General features: G+C 54.4%; 9 protein-coding genes across 9 annotated transcripts; 4 read left to right on the forward strand and 5 right to left on the reverse strand.

Annotated features, from left to right (window-relative positions):
- Window positions 1-508: 508 nt before the first annotated feature.
- M409DRAFT_50998 (uncharacterized protein) lies at window positions 509-1,123 on the reverse strand (the record flags this gene model as incomplete). The annotated part of the gene is made up of 1 exon (XM_033811688.1): window positions 509-1,123. One exon carries the CDS (start codon window positions 1,121-1,123, stop codon window positions 509-511), a length of 615 nt encoding a protein of 204 aa, XP_033671616.1.
- Window positions 1,124-1,533: 410 nt separating this feature from the next.
- On the reverse strand, window positions 1,534-3,030 carry M409DRAFT_18701 (uncharacterized protein; the record flags this gene model as incomplete). Its single annotated transcript, XM_033804610.1, has 1 exon — window positions 1,534-3,030. The coding sequence occupies one exon, from the start codon at window positions 3,028-3,030 to the stop codon at window positions 1,534-1,536; it is 1,497 nt and encodes a 498-aa protein (XP_033671617.1).
- A 305-nt stretch (window positions 3,031-3,335) lies between these two features.
- M409DRAFT_63810 (uncharacterized protein) lies at window positions 3,336-4,046 on the forward strand (the record flags this gene model as incomplete). Its single annotated transcript, XM_033815781.1, has 2 exons — window positions 3,336-3,824; window positions 3,879-4,046. 2 exons carry the CDS (start codon window positions 3,336-3,338, stop codon window positions 4,044-4,046), a joined length of 657 nt encoding a protein of 218 aa, XP_033671618.1.
- Window positions 4,047-4,314: 268 nt separating this feature from the next.
- On the reverse strand, window positions 4,315-4,863 carry M409DRAFT_18702 (uncharacterized protein; the record flags this gene model as incomplete). Its single annotated transcript, XM_033804611.1, has 2 exons — window positions 4,315-4,419; window positions 4,483-4,863. 2 exons carry the CDS (start codon window positions 4,861-4,863, stop codon window positions 4,315-4,317), a joined length of 486 nt encoding a protein of 161 aa, XP_033671619.1.
- Window positions 4,864-4,990: 127 nt separating this feature from the next.
- M409DRAFT_63811 (uncharacterized protein) lies at window positions 4,991-6,859 on the reverse strand (the record flags this gene model as incomplete). Its single annotated transcript, XM_033815782.1, has 5 exons — window positions 4,991-6,118; window positions 6,192-6,274; window positions 6,326-6,451; window positions 6,510-6,678; window positions 6,734-6,859. 5 exons carry the CDS (start codon window positions 6,857-6,859, stop codon window positions 4,991-4,993), a joined length of 1,632 nt encoding a protein of 543 aa, XP_033671620.1.
- Window positions 6,860-7,692: 833 nt separating this feature from the next.
- M409DRAFT_51001 (uncharacterized protein) lies at window positions 7,693-8,119 on the reverse strand (the record flags this gene model as incomplete). The annotated part of the gene is made up of 2 exons (XM_033811689.1): window positions 7,693-8,056; window positions 8,115-8,119. The coding sequence occupies 2 exons, from the start codon at window positions 8,117-8,119 to the stop codon at window positions 7,693-7,695; spliced, it is 369 nt and encodes a 122-aa protein (XP_033671621.1).
- Window positions 8,120-8,727: 608 nt separating this feature from the next.
- Window positions 8,728-12,571, forward strand: M409DRAFT_18705 (uncharacterized protein; the record flags this gene model as incomplete). Its single annotated transcript, XM_033804612.1, has 2 exons — window positions 8,728-12,449; window positions 12,499-12,571. 2 exons carry the CDS (start codon window positions 8,728-8,730, stop codon window positions 12,569-12,571), a joined length of 3,795 nt encoding a protein of 1,264 aa, XP_033671622.1.
- A 478-nt stretch (window positions 12,572-13,049) lies between these two features.
- Window positions 13,050-13,737, forward strand: M409DRAFT_63813 (uncharacterized protein; the record flags this gene model as incomplete). The annotated part of the gene is made up of 2 exons (XM_033815783.1): window positions 13,050-13,504; window positions 13,557-13,737. 2 exons carry the CDS (start codon window positions 13,050-13,052, stop codon window positions 13,735-13,737), a joined length of 636 nt encoding a protein of 211 aa, XP_033671623.1.
- Window positions 13,738-14,351: 614 nt separating this feature from the next.
- Window positions 14,352-18,985, forward strand: M409DRAFT_18707 (uncharacterized protein; the record flags this gene model as incomplete). The annotated part of the gene is made up of 4 exons (XM_033804613.1): window positions 14,352-14,427; window positions 14,546-14,758; window positions 14,826-14,993; window positions 15,057-18,985. 4 exons carry the CDS (start codon window positions 14,352-14,354, stop codon window positions 18,983-18,985), a joined length of 4,386 nt encoding a protein of 1,461 aa, XP_033671624.1.
- Between the last annotated feature and the right edge of the window lie 695 nt (window positions 18,986-19,680).

Below are 19,680 nucleotides of genomic sequence, written 5' to 3' on the forward strand. Positions count from 1 at the left end.
ACACCTGCGGTGTTTTTCAACTGAGCATAGGGGCGAATTGGAGGACAGGACACTTTGAACTGAAGAATTGCACAGGCTTTGCTCAAAGGTTGAGTGCTGAATTGACTGACCAACGAATACCTACGTAGCTTGTAGTCAAACATCCTGTTAAAGTCTGCCGTTCTCGAAACACATGCCATACAAGACGAAAGGGCGGCTGTGAAGGTCGAATCTACCTTCAGCCCCTTCGAATCGTTCTCGTTGGCCGTGGGGTGAGCGAGGGTCAAGCCATCGCAACGATACGAAGCTGCATGTGACACTACGTTCATCGACCCCTATTCACTTGTCGGATCCTGGTTGTACTCGGGGCAGATCGGTCCTCAGATCCTCGTGATGGCGCTTCTGATAAGAGGGTCGTAATGGTATGCATGTGTCCTTCCTGGGTTGGAGCTCGTGGTTCGATGAATGTCCCTCTACACCAGCATGGCCCACTCTGTCCGCCACGCACTTCAATCACCCAACACCACCCTCAAGACTTATCCAACGCCTTCCCCAGCTCCCTCGCCAACGTCTCCAACTCCCCAACACTCCCCTTATCCGGCCCCGCCCTCTCAAACTCCAACCCAATCTTAACCCACTCCGCCGCCTCCTCCAACCGTCCCATCTCCTTCAAACACTGTCCCCTCCTCCACCAAGCCTTCACATTCCCCACTTTCTTCATCTCCACCGCCGTCTCCGCATCGACCGCAGCCTCAGCCCACGCCTGCTGCGCCATCAACGTCTGCGCCCGGTTGCCGTACAATGTGCTGAGCTCCTCCCGAACCAGCCCGCTGGCCTCCCACGTAGGCCTGTCGGCGGCCATGCGGATCGCAAGGTCGTACATTTTGAGCGCGTCGGCGTATTGGCCTTTTTTGTACGAGGTGTTGCCGGAGTCTTTGAGCTTGGTGATTTGGACGCTGCGTTTGGGGTTTACGGGGGCCGGGGGTGGAGGGATCTGGTTGGGTGCGTCGAGGGCGATGAAGGCGCGGTTCATCTTGTTGAGTTCTTCGATTTCGGTTGTGAGGGACGAGTCTGATGTTGAGATCGCTTTTGTTGCTGGGTCGATGCTGAGCGGGAGTTGCGTGTAGGTGTCTATTGCGTCCATGATGGCGGTGATGCAGCGGATTCTGCAGGCGGTTTGCTTGGGTTGCTGCTTATGATCGAGGTGTGCGAAGGGGGTGAAGTGCGTTGGGATGCGACTGTCCAGAAGGTTGTGGCTACGTTGTAGTTTCGAGATGCCAGATCATCTGAATGCCGAAGCGGCGGACGGACCCTGAACACGCCAAGCACATGCGGCTGAAGTCTATTCACTTCGACACGTTCACATGTTCTTCCCACACAAACTAAGGAGAAGGGAAGGGACTCAATAAGAGTGACGGAACAGAGTAGAGCTTCCTCATTCATCATCGCTATCTCATTCTGGCCTCATTCGAAAGCACATCGCATCCTCACAAGAAATTGGGGTATCATCTATTGCCAAAGGAGGGTATCGATCAAAGCACACAAACATCTTCCTCAAAACTCGCCTGGCCTGCCTTTAACATCGCCAGGACCGAGAGCACCAGCACCCCACACACCGACCAATCCCCAGAACCCAACACGCCAACCTCTTACCAGCCCAGCAGCACCTTGACCGCGGCGGGTACGCAACATTCCGTTGGCAGCCCTTGTCGTGGTCTCTCCCTCCAGATACATTATGCTGTAGACAGTGGCCCATACACCGCTGTAAGGGGCAGGGTCGACCACGAGTTGCGTCTGTGGTTCAGCTTTCGTGATTGTCGATAGTTGAGCTCGTCGCACTACAGTCTCAAGGGGTAGACGGATGAACAGTTCCGTCAGACTAGTCGTAAATGCCGCCAATGACCACAAAATAGGGGCCAGTTCTGGAGTGATTAGCATTTGACGCCGAAGGAAGAGTGGTGTGGCTGCCGAGAAAATGTTTGGGATGGAGTGGTAAAGCGCAGTCGGAAGCCACATGTTAGACGGGGCGACGAGTGATGGCAGCCGTCGAAGGTTCTGAACCAGCCCCCTCGGAGGTGTCGACAGCGGCGTGACAATCAGCCGTGTCCTCACCAAGTCCAGAGGCGCAAGAAGCAAACCTGTCAGACAACTGGCGAGCCCAACGACTATCAGAGAACCAATCGCGTTTGGGCTGTCGCTGAGATCGATACCGCTGAATCCAGCACCACCGGAGGCACTTAATCCTGGAGCCAGCCCACCTTGATCCGGACCCGGCAACTCTGGTAGTCCAAGGATAGCAAGTAGTAAGCTCCGGATGAAGGAGTCGGTCGTTCGTAGAAGTATCGAGTACAGGAAGGTGGTGTTGCTTGCTCGCCATAATCCTACAGCTCCAGACGTATTGTACAATGCAGAGATAGCATGCATGATAGCATCGGGCTTCTTTACCCGGACTTTGTAATCTTCCACTGCATCCTGTTCTTTGCGGTTCCTAGGTCGGGGTGTAGGCGAGGGTGACAGATCTTCACTAGGGGGCGTTCTTCTGCGTTTCCTGGGCGATCGACTCCGCGGTGCTGTTGCGGTGAAATAATCGGGTATGTCGTCGCTTCTGTCGCTGTCGCTATCCTCCGTCTCGTCCTCATATCGACTCCCTCGCCCTCTCGAGCTCCCATGTGCAAATTGCGCGTTCTTCTTTTTCTGCGGCGTAGCCACCGTGCTCGCTGGAGGCAGGGAGACTTGTAGTATTGTCTTGGCCACATCGAACGGTTGCGCAAGCAGTACCGATGTATACCTCCACGCAAGGGTGTCGAACAAGCTCCTTGTGTGCTGCCATGCTTCACTGGTCGTTGATTTCAGGTCCAGGTCCAGCTCTGGGAACAAATCACGCGCAGTGCTTGATATCGACGCACTTGGCCGCGGTGCACTAGTCCTCCCGATAGCAGGTGTTTGCGATGCGGATACTGATGGTTTGGGACCGATCGAGGGCGGTATGTAGTAAGGTCGCAGCGGGTTCGGTTCTCGCGAGGGCGCCATCGGAAAGCGGTCTTTGTCCATGACGGCAGACCAAGGATACGGTACTGTGCAGCTCCAGCTCCAGCAGCAGTGTGTCGGTGGAGTGTGTCGTAGGAAGAGAGAGATGTGGATGACGGTTGTTGCGAGCGGACCTCCGAGCGCCGCCAAGGCAAAGCTTGCTCTGAAGCTCGACGACGCCGTCTTCGCCGGTCCATCTTTCAATCTTCGACCTCACAAAGCTGCTTATTCACATCACGTGCTGGACTAGTCGTATACACGCCGAGGACACAGTCAGGCAAAGAGGAAAACACGGTCATTGCCAGGGACTGGATTTGGGAGCCAACAAAATGCGCAGCCAATGCGTGGCAGCGTCCAGGACGGCTGCAAACTTCCTCGAGGCTGGAGCACGAAGTAGCACACGAAGATGCAGATATCAGCCGACACATCAGCAGAGATGCTTCCAAACAAGGGCGATACCCCGACGACAAGCCTACACGCCGTCCCTATTATCCAACACACCCATATCGAATCTCTCGAGAAGGATACCTGCTCGGCAATCCTCCTCGGTTTTACGAACCTCCGATGCACGAAGAACATTTTCGACTACACAAACCCAACGACATGGCGATATAACACCCCCAAAACCGGGTGAGGAGAGGAGGGTGACTTTCATCGACAAGGAGGGCCATGAACATACGTTCGAAGTAGCAGACGGAGACAATCTATTAGACATTGCTCAGGCGAACGATCTGGAGATGGAGGGGGCATGTGGAGGAAGCTGTGCGTGCAGTACATGTCATGTCATTGTGACAGACGATGGAATGTATGATAAGATGGTAAGCCATTATCAGGAGTGAAGAAGAATGACCGGGGACTCACCACATCCACAGGAGGAACCTTCCGACGACGAAAACGACATGCTGGACCTCGCTTTTGGCCTGACGGAGACTTCACGTCTAGGCTGCCAAGTGGAAATGAGCAAGGAACTGGATGGACTGGTGGTGAAGCTTCCCTCGATGACCAGGAATTTGCAAGCATCAGACTTCGCGGACAAATAATGACGCGTCCCGCAGCAACACCACTGCGGCTTTTGCTCGTTGCGATTTTGCAAGAAGACCCAAAAAGCTGTAGTCTTGCTGATGTACAGCGTTAGAAGCGATTTGCACAGCTTTGGGTCCGATATGCCCCATGTACAGTAAGCTACTAGACACCAGCCCGTGAGGCCCGAGAGGCCCGCTCGAGGCTTTGTACACGAATCTCCAATCACTGAAGTTCGATGATTGTCCATGAGACTCACGCATCAGGTAAACAAGGGGCGTCCACCTCTCATGAATGCTTCACTTCCGGTCGAAACACCGCATCCAACTGCCTCATCACCTCCTCGCCGATCCCCGGCGGCGGCGGCCCAGGCCGTCCATGCGTCTTCGACAACTTCCCCTCGAGGTCAGCAAAACCTCCATCAATCAATCACCCCCAACCCCACAAGAAACATACCGCAACCCAACAGCACCTCCCTTCAACCCTCCCAACATGCTCCCCCCAAACACTCTCAATCTCCTCAACCATCTCCGCCTCAATCGCCGTCCCCGTCCCGAGAATCCGCGGTCTGGGGTGCAAAGCGTAAAGCACCGTTCCGAGGTTGCTGAGGCTGAATTGGTACTTCTCGGGGGCTTCGTGGAGGTCCAGGACTGCGGCGATGGAGTATGGCGTTCCGGTGAAGAGGTCGATACTGGAGGAGAGGGCTGTGGTCCGGGTTATGCCGATTAGGACGGCGGGGATGGTGGGTAGGGTGGACATTTTGGTGGATGGGTGGAGTGAGATTGGGGCGGATTGGGTCTTGGTGTAGTAGATGGTCTTTATAGCAGTGGTCGGCATGCTGATGTTGGCGAAGGTCACCAGAGGCCGAGAAGTGCATGTTCGGGCCCGAAAATAGGACAGGGGGTGAGCATGAGTTGTACGGAATGTCTTCTCACAGCCACATATCCAGAAACTCGACAGCACATCACAGCTCATCCCTCTTCGAACCCCAACCCCCCTTCCTCCCCTCCCACATCTCAATCCACCTCCTCATAACCCTCAACTCCCACAAATGCACCTCCCTGATAAACTGCGGCTCCCTCCCCTCCTCCCACACATCCCCCTTATTCAACGCCTCGAAATCCCAGACATGCCCGCCGGACTCAATCAGCATCTGCGGGTGCAGATACGCATCCTCCACGCTCAACGAATACCTCTCCCCCCGATCGACGGCGAAGAAGCCAACGTCCCGGAAGACGTCCTGCTCGCCGCCGATGAGGGCGAGACGCGGCGCGGAGATGTTCGAGCCGCCGTAGACGTTGTAGCGGGCGAGGTCCGGGGTGGGAGGGATTTTGTTGTGTTTCCCCGGGGGGAAGGCCCAGGTGCACCACTGCTGGGTGTACTCGGGCGTGAGGACGCGGGAGACGAGGTTGGGTTTGTCTTGGTGTGCGGCGATGTAGGTGCCCATTTCGGTGCACATGGTGTAGAGGTAGGAGCGGCGGACGGAGTTGGTTGTGTCGGCCCAGTAGGATTGGTTGTGTTGGAGGAAGCAGGCGCTGTTGTTGACGGGGACACCGTCACATGTAGGGATGAGGTATTGTTTGATGTAGTTTGCGTAGTTGCCGAGGTTTGACCAGGGTTCGTTGTTGGTGTACGGGGCTAGAGCGTAGTCGAGAGAGGTGATGTTCTTGGTGCTGTCGGGGTTCGTGATGTTGTGGCAGAAGTAGAAGAAGTCCGAATAGCCTACAGCTGGGTCCCAGTTGATCTCTTGCCATGTCGCGCCTGGGTAGAGGAAGGGGCCTCCGAGAGGGTAAGCGATGGTCTGAGCGAAGTCGCCGTTCTCGTGCAGGGTTTCGAGGCCGAAGATGCTCTTCATGTGGCTGATTTGATTTGCGTTGCCATTCGCGAAGACCGTGTCGATCTTGTCGATGATGCCATTGAGACTGGCAGTACAATCTTGAGGCGCAAACTTCTGGATTGGCTCATACCATTCGGGATAGCCCAAGACTCCTTTCGTGAGACCGCTGGAGGCGAATCCGCCCCAAAATACATCGCCGTATTCTTTCATTGCGAAAGCCACCTGGCCTCCTGGAACGCTTCCACCGAAAAGAACCTATTGAACGGAAATTCGTCAGTCAATGACATTGCTGGATGTCTCGGATGGAACGTGTACGCCTAACACTGACCCAAAGGTATTCTGGTGCTTGTAGTGAGGCATTATAGCCGGGTAGAATCACGTTCTGCGCGAAGTGTGCCGTGTCGGCAAGGACTGCAATGATCAGAACTAGCCAGCCCAGGAACTGTGTAGTAGACGCCTTACCTTGCTCTGTGGTGAAGAACCTCAGGTTGTCAGTGGTAGTAGTGTTGAAAGGATAGCTGGCGCCATAGTAGCGATTCTCCAGGACGATTCCTAGGCCATTGAACTCTTGCAGAAATAGTTTCAACACTATTGCTAATATCAACAAGGACGGCGGCGGCGACAAGACTGATGGGCCAAAACGTACAGCCAGAAGGAAAAGCAATGCTCGCATAGCCTGCCGCGGAAGACTCTCCGCTCATTAAACAGACCACTGGCCCACCCTGCTTGTAATACGTGTTGTCGACGTAGTAATGCTGCTTGAACGTTCGATTGGTATGAGGTTCATAGCGAGTACTGTTTGGAAAGTGATCGAGCTGTGCTTGATTAGCATTTAGCTTGAGAGCGGCAATAATCTTGAAGTATCCCGACCTTCTGATCGAATGTGTAGACCGGGTATGGGGATGTACTCTGTCGTGCCCTGAGTCTCTTTGGTCCACCCTGTGGGAAGGCAGATGCGAGCCAGGCCAGCCCTATGAGCAGGAAAGCCGACTTCATGTTTGTTGGCTGAAATCGTGAAACTTGAAAGTCAAGCCGTACTAAATGCTTGACAAAATGCTGATATACGGGCCCCGTTTATACTTATCTATTCTGCAATGCGAGCTTGGACAGGATTGCATGGCGGAGTTGCGGTATCTTGCAATTCTGCTACTAGTAGGTACAGCAGTGAGTACGCTATCCTGCTCTTGGCAGCTCATCGACGTGGTGTCGTCGACTTTGGTCCGAGTGCAGCCGATCAACGGATCTAGCGGGACGTTTTCAGCATGCGTGATAATGTGGTTGTATGGCATGGCAGGGACACCTTCCATTTCGAATTTGTGATTTGTTTGAAGGATTCGGCTGCGTTTTGTCACTGGAAGGAACCGGCTTTGGCCTGGCAGATATCAAAAGGCTCCACTTGGTGATAGGTGATAGAGTTTTCGTATACGCATGTTCCATTTGCGAATGGGTAGGTTATTTCTGCTGCGGTGATCTCCTGAACCTGCGCCTGGTTCCCTTATGCGAACACTGTCTGGAAGTCTGGCTTCGGCGGTGTTTGGCTTTGCCGAACCGGGACCAGTAGTTCTCGGGCAAGACAAAATTGACTGACCGAAGATGCAGGCTCGAGTGGCAAGATGTTGGTAGCCTCGCATCGGGAGTACTGTATCAAATTCAATGAGGCAGCAGGTGAAGTTTTCCTGTATGCCGTGAATTGACTCGGAAATCGACAGATGCGTGTTGGTCCTTCAATCGTAAGGTCTTGATATCGTAACTTTCATGCCTGGTTTTAACCTCTCCTCTGATGCCGCTCGAAGTACTGTCAACCACAAAGTCGTGTTCCAGGTCTTTCTTCATCCCAATCTTGACGCCTCGCCCTCGTCCTCCCAGATGCTGAAGCCTTCCTTTGCCTTGACGCGCTCGTCCTTGAGCATCCTCGCATCTTTCCGCACATCCTCTCCCTCCACTTCCAGTCTCGCCTTTGGCTCCACGGCCTCGATGACGAAGTGGTTGTCACAGTGCGGGCAGTACTCGTCACTCTCATCGAACTCGTTCATGTCCTTGCGGAAGCACTTTTTGCACTTCTTGCAGGCGAAGGTCATCTCCATGGCCTGTTTGAGCGTGTGGGTTTGAGCATCGGCGTGGCATTGTGCGCAGTCGAACCACTGTCTGCAGCAGGGGGAGCGGATGGAGACTTGGGCGTTGAGGATGTGTTTGCTGGAAGCGAATCAGCTGGCGACTCCGTGGGAGGCAAGTCCTGGCAATAGGAACGTACCACATTTTGACAGGTGTGTTGTTGTTTCGATGTCGCGTCGGTCGGCGTGTGGTCGCGTGAAGTGGTATGGTAGTGCTCGTGCCTCTGGGCGGATATCTGAAACACCCCTCGCTGTTTCAGGGCGCCGCAGAGTGACAGACAGGGTTTGTCGGCGGCAGCCGAGCGTGGAGAGGAAACACGCGGCGATCGTCAGCGCTCGTGATGGGCCTCGCACAGGAACAACTTCGCCCGTATTTCGCATTTGCTGCTGCTGCTGCTGCTGTTGTCAGGCACGCACAGCCACCCCGGAGCTGCCAACGTGAGACTGCCGCCGTCTTCACCTTCACCACCGCCCGCGACCCCAATACGCCATTCACTCCACCTCCAAATCAGCACCCTTCAACCTCTCGCCAGGGATTACGTGGAATGGCCATTTCTTGAGGACACGCTTCCCTGTCGGCATGCAAGACCAACTTTCTCTCCGCCGAAGCTCCCACTTGCTCTGTACACTCTCCTGACATTCACACGATTGGGGCAACGACATTCATGGAAGAGCTGTGTACAGCCTGGCGGGCGATGAGTTGGAAGCTTGTTATATTGTTACGCACACCCTGAAGACTGGCGTCCTATCGCCATGGCCGACCCTGGAGATGGTCCGGATACCACCTCCATCAAACCCTTCTCTTCGCTGAAGTCCAAGTTCGAGAACTTGGGAAAGGACAATGAGACCCCGCAGTCGCCGGTGGGACCTCCGCGGCAGTCATCGTTGACTGCCAATCCAGCATCACCTGCTACAAGGCCGAAAACTTCAGCAGGGGAGAGTAATGTTGTCGGATTGGGGTTGGGCCCGGTGTCGACGCCGTCTGCGCAGGTCGTGCCCACCGTTCCAACACCACGAAGGCTGCAGCCAAAGCCAACTCAGCCACGGCCTTCATCTATGGGGCCTATGAGTCCTCCAGCGCCCCATTCGCCTCCTCTGGTCACGGTTGACTCTCCTCGTTCACCCCAAAAGGGGTTCTCTGTAGATCTACGTCCTTCAGCATCTGCCGGTACGACACCATTGCAGCCACTCACTCCCAATCGGACGAGCGAATCACCTAAATCACACTCTCGTAACATCAGTCGAGCGGCGACTCCAGCATTAGAGGCAAGAGCAGCAGCTTTCTTGCAAGCTACTGAGTCACCCGTTGTGAAGGATGCTCCACCACTGCCATCGCCGCAGCAAAAGCCTGTGAAGGCTGATCCAACGAAGGAGCCGCCTGTGGTGAATCGAGCTGCCAAGCCAAAAGTGCCTGTAAAACCGCAGATTCTGGGAAAGAAGCCTAGTACCCTTGCTGCACCAGAACCTAGTGCAGAGCTGACGGATCAGAGCATATCGCCGTTTAGTACACCGCCAAGCAGCGAAGGCAGCTCTCCTGACATTAAGAAAGACCCTGGACCGCAAAGCACACACGGGCACAGGATCAACACGCATGCGCCCATACCACAGAGGCCGCGGAATGATTCGGAGGCGTCTTGGGTGCAGAGGATTCGTGGTGACTCTGACGCTTCCTTCGTTGACCGGGCAAGGACAGGCTCAAACGCGTCGTTTGTTGAGTCTTCATCCTTACCTGACAGCTGGCTGCCCCCTCCAACACACCATGCTGTTGCTGCACGCCGGGAACAGCAAGCTAACGGCCTGGTAAGAGCACCAACAATGCCGGCCAGGTATCGACCTGCCCCCGGCCGTGACACACACGAGGTAGACGATTCACCAGAAGAGCGTCCACGGCTTCCACTCAGGCCGGAACTGCAGATGCGGCCTGGTCGGACCAGCCCTCCTAAGGTACGGTCTGGAAGAACCAGTCCGACCAAGTTTGGCAAGCTACCCCTTAAGAGGTCGGTAGACGGGCTGAAAAATGTGGCTGCTGGTTCAGATACGGACGCCCCCAGAATACCTGCTGTCAGGACAGGAACAAAGTCTGCTCTTGCCCTAGGCTTTGAAAGATCACCAACCTCGGGACCACCTTCTGCAGCTCCTGCAGTCCCTGCACCACGTCGTTCTATGGACCAAAGGCGTCCGCCGCCGCCTCCCCCATCATCTACAGCGCCAGCCGGCGCAGTTCATACTATCGGCGGACACGTCCAGGGACAGTCGCACGACGACGAGGAAGACATAGCACCCCCTGGCTTCAACAACGACAATTTTGCAGGCCCTCAAGATTATCCAGACGGTACGCGGTCCAACAGGAGACCACCGAGATTCAAGCAGCGCCCTTGGCAAATTCCCACATTCTATGATACAAGGTTATTTGCTGTGTGCGGCGATTACATATGCACAAGTGGCTACATCACGAAGGCATGGAATCTGCGGACTGGAGAAGAGTTACTGAACATGGAGCATCGCGACCAAACGAGAGTGACGTCGATCGTATTCAAGCCATCCCCCAACATCGAAGACGAGGGCAAGAGATTCTGGCTTGGGACAAATGTTGGCGAAATCCACGAGGTTGACATCCCGACCCAGTCGCTTGTAAAGACAAAAGCAGCTCACACCCGACGCGAAGTCATCCGCATGTTCAGATACGAGTCGGAACTGTGGACATTGGACGATGGCGGCGAACTTCTTGTATGGAGGCCTGACCACAAGGGTATGCCCAGTTTGGACTCGCAATCCAACAACTGGCGCATTCCCAAGGGCGTGTCTTTCTCACTCGCTTCGGGCAAACAGCTCTGGACTGCTTGTGGCAAAGAGATTCGTGTCTTTCTGCCAAGTGCGCAATCCGACACCGAGTTCCAAGTGTTGAAGAGCCCACTTATCCAGTCCGGATGTGGCGATGTCACATCTGGAGCTACGCTCAATGGAAAGCAAGACTTGGTCTATTTCGGGCACTCGGATGGCAAAGTCAGCGTCTACAATCGTTCAAACTACACCTGTCAAGCCGTGGTCAATGTCAGCGTATACAAGATCAGCTCGCTCGTCGGAGTCGGCGATCACTTGTGGGCGGGTTACAGCACTGGGATGGCGTACGTCTACGACACATCGACAACGCCGTGGACTGTCAAAAAGGACTGGAAAGCTCATGAAAAGCAAATCTGCAGCATCATTGCGGACCCTTCGGCAATGTGGAAGATGGGACGCCTCAATTTGGTCACGCTAGGGCTCGACAATCTACTCCGTATTTGGGATGGAATGCTGGAGGAAGACTGGATCGAAGCGCGCATGCAAAGTCGCGACTCCGAGTTCTGCAGCTTCCGAGAGTTGACCGCAGCAGTGCTAACATGGAACGCGGGCGCTTCGAAGCCTAGCTTCCTGCAGCACAGCATCGATGACAGTAACTTCTTCCGCGACTTCATGAGGTCAGGCGATCCCCCGGATATCTTTGTCTTTGGGTTTCAGGAGCTCGTCGACCTGGAAGATAAGAAGGTCACTGCGAAGTCATTCTTCAAAAGCAAGAAGAAGGATCCTGCTGAGGAGCAGCACATGTCTCGACAATACCGTGCCTGGAGAGACCACCTCACTGGCTGCCTCGACGAGCATATGCCGACGAACCAGACATATACTTTGCTGCATACCACGAGCATGGTCGGTCTCTTCACATGCATTTTCGTGAAATCATCTGAGCGACAACGAATTCGGCATGTCCATACGTCTGAAGTCAAGCGAGGCATGGGAGGTATGCACGGGAACAAAGGTGCTCTTATCGTGCGCATGGTCTTGGATGACAGCAGTATCTGCTTCGTCAATTGTCATCTTGCAGCAGGACAGACGCATACAATGCATCGAAACAACGATGTTGCCGAGATTCTGGAAACGAATGCGCTGCCTCAGTACCCGCTGGATCAGAACGAGCTTGTCGACCACGGCGATGTCTTTGCAGGTGGCGGAGATGGTAGCATGATCCTCGACCACGAGATATGCATCCTGAATGGAGATCTGAATTACCGCATCGATACTATGGGTCGCGATGCGGTGATTAAGCAGATTCAACAAGGGAACCTGGCGAGACTCCTCGAGCGTGACCAGCTTCTTCTTAGTCGGAAGAAGAACCCGGGCTTCCGTCTGCGAGCCTTCCAGGAATCACCCATCAGGTTTGCGCCGACGTACAAATACAACGTGCACAGCGACGACTATGACACGTCTGAGAAACGTCGAGCTCCAGCTTGGTGCGACCGCATCCTATACCGTGGCCTTGGAAAGGTCAAGATGGAGGAGTACAGGCGATGGGACCAGATCCGGATATCTGACCATCGGCCAGTCAGCGGAAGGTTACGGATGCGGATCAAGACGGTGGATCCTGACAAGAGAGAGATCGTGTGGGACAAGTGCGTGAAGGAGTTTGAAGGCGTGCGGCAGAGGATTGCGAAGGCAGCGCAGTAAGTGAACAACAGAAAGGGGTTCAGAGCGATACTGACGTTGCTTCAGATTGGAGTACCTGACGAATATCCTGGGACTCAGTCCAAAGGAGGCGACGGCGGCGCTGCAGAGGGGCAGCTAGCCGCGATAATATGAAGCACGAAGGCCATCAATGTCTTCGATCGATCAACCAAATAGAGGCACTGCGCACAAGCGCCAAAGCTAATCTGACTGACGTCGAGATTGAGTTTGATCTCACGCGACTGCGGGGAGGAGGGCCCGTGCATTGCAAGGAACGCTGCTTGCCAAAATCACAGACGACACTTCGACCACGTCACTATTAGGTGTGGATTCAATAGGGGCGTCCACGACGTAAGAAAGACCTCACGAACATCCCATAAGTATTTCAGAATCTCAATTCCTTACCTTTCTCCTCTGCAGCGTGTTCACTAAACAAATCCCGTCATCGACGCCCATTGATGAGCTTTGAAGTCCTCAGACAGGTACCGAAAGTGTACAACACTACCGCCCGCACCACTATCAGACAACGCCAACCAATTGCCTCCCAACTACGACTCGCCTCCGCCCCTAGCAACCGTTTCTTCACATCAACTGCCGTCATGCCATCTGCCAACAGTGTCGAACACCCAAACACCCAAAAGGAGAAAGTCGAAGAGTGGAAGAAGCGAGCACCATACCGCATCCACGAGTCAAACGAACACTTCAAAGCACGATACGAGGCAAGCTGCCACTGTGGCAAGGTGAAGTACGAGCTGAGCCGGGAGGAGCCTCTGGATAGCAAATTGTGCCATTGCACGACCTGCCAGACGTCTCATGCTGCCCCCTTCCAGTGGGCAGCCATCTTTCACAAGGACGATATCAACTTCCGTGACGGTCATCACCATCTCGAGTGGTATGACCCGTCTACGAAGAGTGTTGAGCACAAGCTACCGTGCAAGGTTCGGTGCAACTACTGCCATTCGCCGATTATGGATGAAGGCCGGAATATGATCTTGCTCTTTCCTAGCTTGATCAAATTTCAAAATGATCAGGAGAAGAGGAATTTCAAGCCGAGGTGAGTACAGTCGACTGTCAATAAAGTATGTCGATGCTAACTTCCTTCCCAGACTGCACATGTTCTACCGCGAGCGAGTCATGGACATCCCAGACGGACTTCCCAAGTGGACTGGCCTGAATGAGGGGGAGGGTTCTGATTTGATTGAAGACAGTCCCCCGGACATGATTCGCGATCTTGAGCGCAAGCGTGTGAAGGAGCAAAAGGACCGCTCTGCGTCCGAGACTGGATGATCTCGAAAGAAGGACTGGGACGGAGTGGCGTGGGGAGGAGAGCGAGGAGTTGGGGAGTTTGCACTGGGGCGGCGATACGAACGGTGGGAAGGAAACGCAAAAGTTGCAGAAGTACAGCGTGTTTTGCCAAGCATGTGTGAAGGATCTATCCACCGCTCATCAGGTGAATGCCAGAAGCTCGAGAGAAATGATGCGTCAACTTCCATCCCCCTGCGAAGCTTTAAATTCAGCGCACGTGCGTCGCAGTCCACCTGTTCACGCTCCGCTATTTTCCTACTCTTTCTACCAATCACTCCTCGCAACCAGTGTTTCCGCGTGAGCAAAGAGACCCGCGAGGCAATCACATCCTCGAATCGGCAATCAACACAATCCCGGTGTTCCTCGCCGCCATCTTCACACACGCCCTCACGCAACGCGTCTCGCCCACACGACCGACGATCCACGCCAAGACCCGGGGACAAAGACGCCGCGCTCCACCTTGTTGGTGAGTTTCCGCCCTTGGACCTTCTATCAACACCGCCGAACAACATCACTTCCGTCCCTTTCCAATTACAGTGCAGAATATTAATCATGGCGTCGACAGGCATCGCTTCGCGCGACGTCGCGGCCGCATAATGGCCAAGCGGAAGCGCAGCAGCTCGACATTGTTAGGAACACCTGAAAGCGGACGAGACAAGAGGCGTCGTGAAGGTATGTCGATTCTACCACGCACGTATGCACGCAGCAACGTTCCGAAAGGAAGTTTGCGCCTCTCATCGAGTGTCCGTGGGCTTTTAGATCGGTGGTTGACGTGGAGGTGTTATTCTAGAAGTGAAGACGACGCCACATCCTCACGGCAACGTCGACCCCGAGCGACTGTATAAAGTCCGGGCTATCCTCCAGGAGACTGAAGACCAGTACGAAATCGATTGGGCTGACGACGAGGTCACTGGTGAATCTTACGAGCCGACCTGGGAGCCTAAGAAGAACGCGAATCGACTTGCTGTTGAGGAGTGGGAGGCTAGGAAGGAGGCACTGAAACGTGAGTTTGTTTCTTCTCTTCATGGCTGGGTAATTATATAAGGATCTGAAATGCTGACTTCTGGTAGAAATCGAAGAACCTCCTGCTGCTACTGCTGCTGCTACTCCTGCGCCCGTGAAGCGTGGACGAGGTAGACCGAGGAAGTATCCTGTTCAGCCTGTTGAGTCTGCAGCGAAACGACCACGAGGCAGGCCACCCAAAAACAGGCCTGTCCCTGAGACTTCTTTGTCTGACAGTACGTCCCTTCACTGCGTTATTCATTACTTAGTCGGTTATCCATACTGATCCTGACCTACAGCCGAAGCCGCTACTCCATCCTTTGCAAAGCCACCACCGGCGAGAAACAGGAAAGTCATCGAAAGCTCGTCGCCAGAGCAGGGTCAACAATCGGACTTCTCACCTCGGCCTGAACCTGCGCCGTCTAGCAGTGCCAACGACCCCGGAACAGAACTCGAAATTGAGGAGAGCGATACAGAGGGTGCCCTCACAGTCGACGACGGTGACAATCCTTCGCAGTTATCGCTTACCCGATTCGAAGGGGAGCAAGTCCAAGTGCAACTCGGCAACCCACCTTCTAGCTTCGACGCCGGAGCATACGAGAAGCTAAGTCCTCAGACAAGTCCTGTGTCCAACACCCAGCGATCTCCGAACGTGGTGCCCGGTGTTGAGAGCCAAGATCCGGTGCCTCCGACTCAAAGCCAAGTAACTTCGACAGAGACCGGCAACGGCACGAGCTTGGTCATTCCCGACTCGCAAAGCCAGCTGTTGTACGAAGAGTCTTCGAGTTTCAAGGGCTTTTCGACAGTATCGGGCTCGAGACGTCATAGTACTGCGCAGAGCGAAGCTGTATCAGCCGTTAGACAATCGCCTATCGCAGCGTCCAAAACGCAGATTGCGTCGAGTGCCTTCAAGAAATCTACTTTGAACTCTGCAGCTGCTAGTCAGGTGTTTCCAGGAGCTGATACGACTACTGGTCGTGCAGAATTAGAAGGAGCTGCAAATACCACACCAGAACATACGGACTGTAATCAGGATAACAGCACTTCTCAACAGCGCTCATCTTTGGTTGAGGGGCGAATTGGTTTTGGGCCTACTCATCAGGAACAAGAACAGGCGTCGTCCGGCGCACTCCAGGACGACGATACCGTCGAAGCTGATTCCCAACTTAGGCGTGAGTTACGCAACAGCTCTGCGCACGGCAGACCCGAAGGAGCGGTAACTTCTGGTCACCAACCGTTGTATCCCCAAAAGCCAGCATCAAATTCTGGTTCGGTACCTGAAGCTAGTCAGCACGAAAGCTTGCAGCACAATACTCAAGGCAGATCCCCCAGACATTCTAAGCACCCGACGCAGCTTGACCAGAGTAGAATCTCAACACCAGCGAATACTCAGACGAATCAAAGCGTTGTCGACGGAGAGGACGCACAGCGACCTATCATCGTCAGCTCGAACGAGGACCAGGAGCAGTCTCCATACTCAAGTCTCGGGCCTTCTTTCACGCTGCAGAGTCGGTCGTCACATTACAGGCCTCCTCCGGCTGGCCAGAAGCCGCCTCCATCTTCTGCAACCCATCCCAGAAGTTCTCTCGCGAACGAGTCGCCTGCTAACGCAGCAAACTCGACGAGCGTCTCCCACTCTCTGCCGTCTGCACCCCGTGAAAGCGAGTCGCAGTCCCAAGAGCAGCCATCAGAGCGGAGGCAAGATCCCTCGACTCAGTACTCTTCTCCTTTTCAGACTCAAATCCGACCTCCTCTCGAAAGCTTGAGCACGAACCGGGTTGGGAGGAGTAAAGCAGACACCACAGCATCTGCACAAAAGTCACATTCCCAGCCTAGCCCTCGACAAACACTAGACTACAGCCAATTTCCACTGGTTCCGTCGCAGTCCTTGGGTTTTCTCGGCGAAAGCGCCCCGCCGCAGCTCGATACACCTGAAGACATGGCGAAGACACCGTCACCGAAGGAGACGCTCCTACAAATACAGAACAACGGCCAACCCGCTTCATCGCTGCCACCGTTGATCAGCGCTGAAGTAACAGCAGCACAGCGAACAGCGCGCCTTTCTCTTCCACCGGAGGGTGGGCGATCGCCTTCGATGATTCCTGCGATGGAGCCGTCTCCCGAAGTCACAAAAGAGGAGATGAATACCTCAGAGAGGTACGAGACCCTTCTTCCGCAGGCCCAGGGCAGCAACTCTGGAAACGAGACCCACAACACAAACGGCGAAAGCACCTCTCGACCATTACAAGAGCCAGAGGCAGACCCTGAGATTGCCAATGTACACGATGTGCCTGTTGGACTCTTTGGCATTCAGCGAGATTCTTACCTGCAAAACCTCTGGCTACACGACGACATGATCAAGAAGTTCCTGCAGGAACGAGATCCGAGTGAAAGTCTTCTCAAGCAAGCAGATGGTCTCTTCGATCGATTGCGGTGCATAGTCATGCACCCAGATCTGGTCAATCCCGAGGCGTTGTCTCAACTTTCCACGCCAGAGCGCCAGGCCCAGTGGGACTGTGATTCCAGCGCTAAATTTCGCTTCCTACGAGAGTTCATCAACAATCAATCCGATCGCAGCTTCCACATCGCTATCGTTGTGCGCGGCCAGAAAGTTGCGGACATGCTGGAGATGCTCCTGAAAGGCAGTCATGTCTCGTTTAAGAAGAGCTACCCTCCCACAAACGAGGAATTGCCGGAGCAGGAGTCGTCAGAGCATGAAGAGCCTTCAGTCAAAAGTGCTGTGAGAGCCACCATTGTGGATCTGGACCAGGAAGCACTCGACATTGAACCTGCTGATATCGTCATCGCTATGGATGGACTGGTTCAATATCAACATCCGACAGTTCGAGCTTATAGGCAACACAAGAGACATGAAAGCATGAGCTGGGCTAACGACTGGGCTGGTCTTTATATCCTTGTCGCTCCTCGCACCATCGAGCACATCGAACGATCTCTACTTCCCGGCTTGACTGGCAAAGCTCGTACCCGAACACTGCTAACAGCGATCAACCAGTTTCACGACCACTTCTCCAAGAAAGGAGATGGTAAGGGACAACTGCCCTCGTTGAAGCAGGCTGCTCAGGACGTTGTCGACTATCTGGAGGACCCTGAGGCTGAATGGCCTCTCGAGCCTCTTAGTGTCATCGAAAATCTGGACAGTCAAACTGACACTGACGGGGTTTCCGGCCTTGACCAGCAATCGTCAAGTGCACAGGAGAGCAACAGCGTCAAGAGACCGCTCGACAGTGCCGATGACGCAACGTCTTCCGGCGATGTGTCGAAGAGGCCTCGTTTGGAGTCTGATGCGGACGTGATGCCTGCTACTATCAACCCTCAGGATGTCGAGATCACTCATGTGAGTGACTCGCTCGGTCACGGAACGCAGTCGAATCTTTTGCCCGTCAGTGAATTGTACGCGTCCGGCGAAGCGAGCACAGCGGAACAACATTTACATCAGGTTTTTGAAGAGCAACAAAATCGGCTCGAAGGGCATGTCAAAGCATTGGAAGACCTTCAGTACCGACATGAGGATCAACGTGTCGAGCTGGTCCAGGTGCAGCGCGAGCGAGATGGTGCCATTGCCACTGCGTCAGCTGCTGTTGAACGCATGAGAGTCACTGAGACGAACTCCTCCGCTTTGCGGGCTGAGCGAACAGAGCTGAAAGAGAAGCTGGAGGAGGCTAATCGAAAGCTCCTCGACCACACTGTTCCGGAGCGGGCTGAGTTCGAGGCACTGCGAGCCGAGATGGAGCAAGCCAAAGCAGACAGGGACAAGGCAGAGAAGAGGGCCCAGGCTGCACAAAAAGAGCTTGAGTACTCACGGGAAATGTACCAGGACTGCTCAAGCCGCGCTCGTGATCTGGCTCTGGAGAAAGCCGAGCTCGAAAAGGAGCTCGTAGTCGCTTCCGCTCGTGCAGAAGGAGAAGCAGCCCGGGCTCGACAGGCCTCACAAGACATGCGGTACAAGCTATTTGAACGGGAGAATGCGAAGCTCAAGGCTGTGCTGCAAGACCGCGAGGCGGGCCTGAAGTTCAGGGATGAAGAGATCACGAGGTTGAAGGAGGCGACGAGGGGGCGTATGGGCACGAGACAGAGTAGTGTTCCCAGGAGTCCGAGAGTTGGAAGTCCGATCAAGGGGAGGGTGGGTGCTGGGAGTCGGCAGGCTAGTCCGGCTGCTGGGGATGTGAGGGTTGGGAGAGGAGGACATCCTTTGAGGAGGTCGGATTAGAGAACCGTTTCTCCTGCTGTGGGATCGGCTACCGATGGTGATAGTGATCTACCGACGCGCAACAAGTCAGGATCGAAGAGGGCACGGGGGAACGAATCCGCTAGGGCTTCGTCTATTGAGGATGAAGGCTCACTGCGATGGCATTCTTCGAGTCACATGCCGAATACGCCTAAAAGGCGACACGATTCGGACGAAAGCGATGCACAAACGCAAAGAATGAAGACAAAGAGCAAAAATCATCGCTCTGCAGTCACCGAGTCGTCTCCCGACAACAAGTACTCAAACCCACGCTCAAAGCTCACCACTAAAGAGACCACCCGCGCCCACGACCTACCCCTTCGAAAACAAAAGCGCGGCACAGCAAGACCCGTCAAAAAGCCCGCCTACACATCCACGCCATCAGCAGAACGAAAGACTCCAAGTCGGAAACCTGTCTTCTCGAGCGCGAGGACTGTGCCGTATGGTCAACGCACCCCTTCTCCTCTTGAAGAAGTTGATGAGGAGGAAAGGCCCAAGAGGCAGAGCGCGAAGAAGAAGACAGGGTTCTACTATATCCAGCCTTTCAGTGCTTGAGTTTCGGGCTTTGGGGTTGGGGGACCTTTGATGAGAATGGAAGGGAATGCATGGATAGACGGGCTGGGATAGATTGTTTTCCTTTAGCTTTTGCTTGAATTTATGATGATAGATGTGGTTTT

The sequence above is a fragment of the Zasmidium cellare genome, assembly GCF_010093935.1.
Source record: "Zasmidium cellare ATCC 36951 unplaced genomic scaffold M409scaffold_6, whole genome shotgun sequence".
In the NCBI taxonomy this organism is placed as follows: Eukaryota; Fungi; Ascomycota; class Dothideomycetes; order Mycosphaerellales; family Mycosphaerellaceae; genus Zasmidium; species Zasmidium cellare.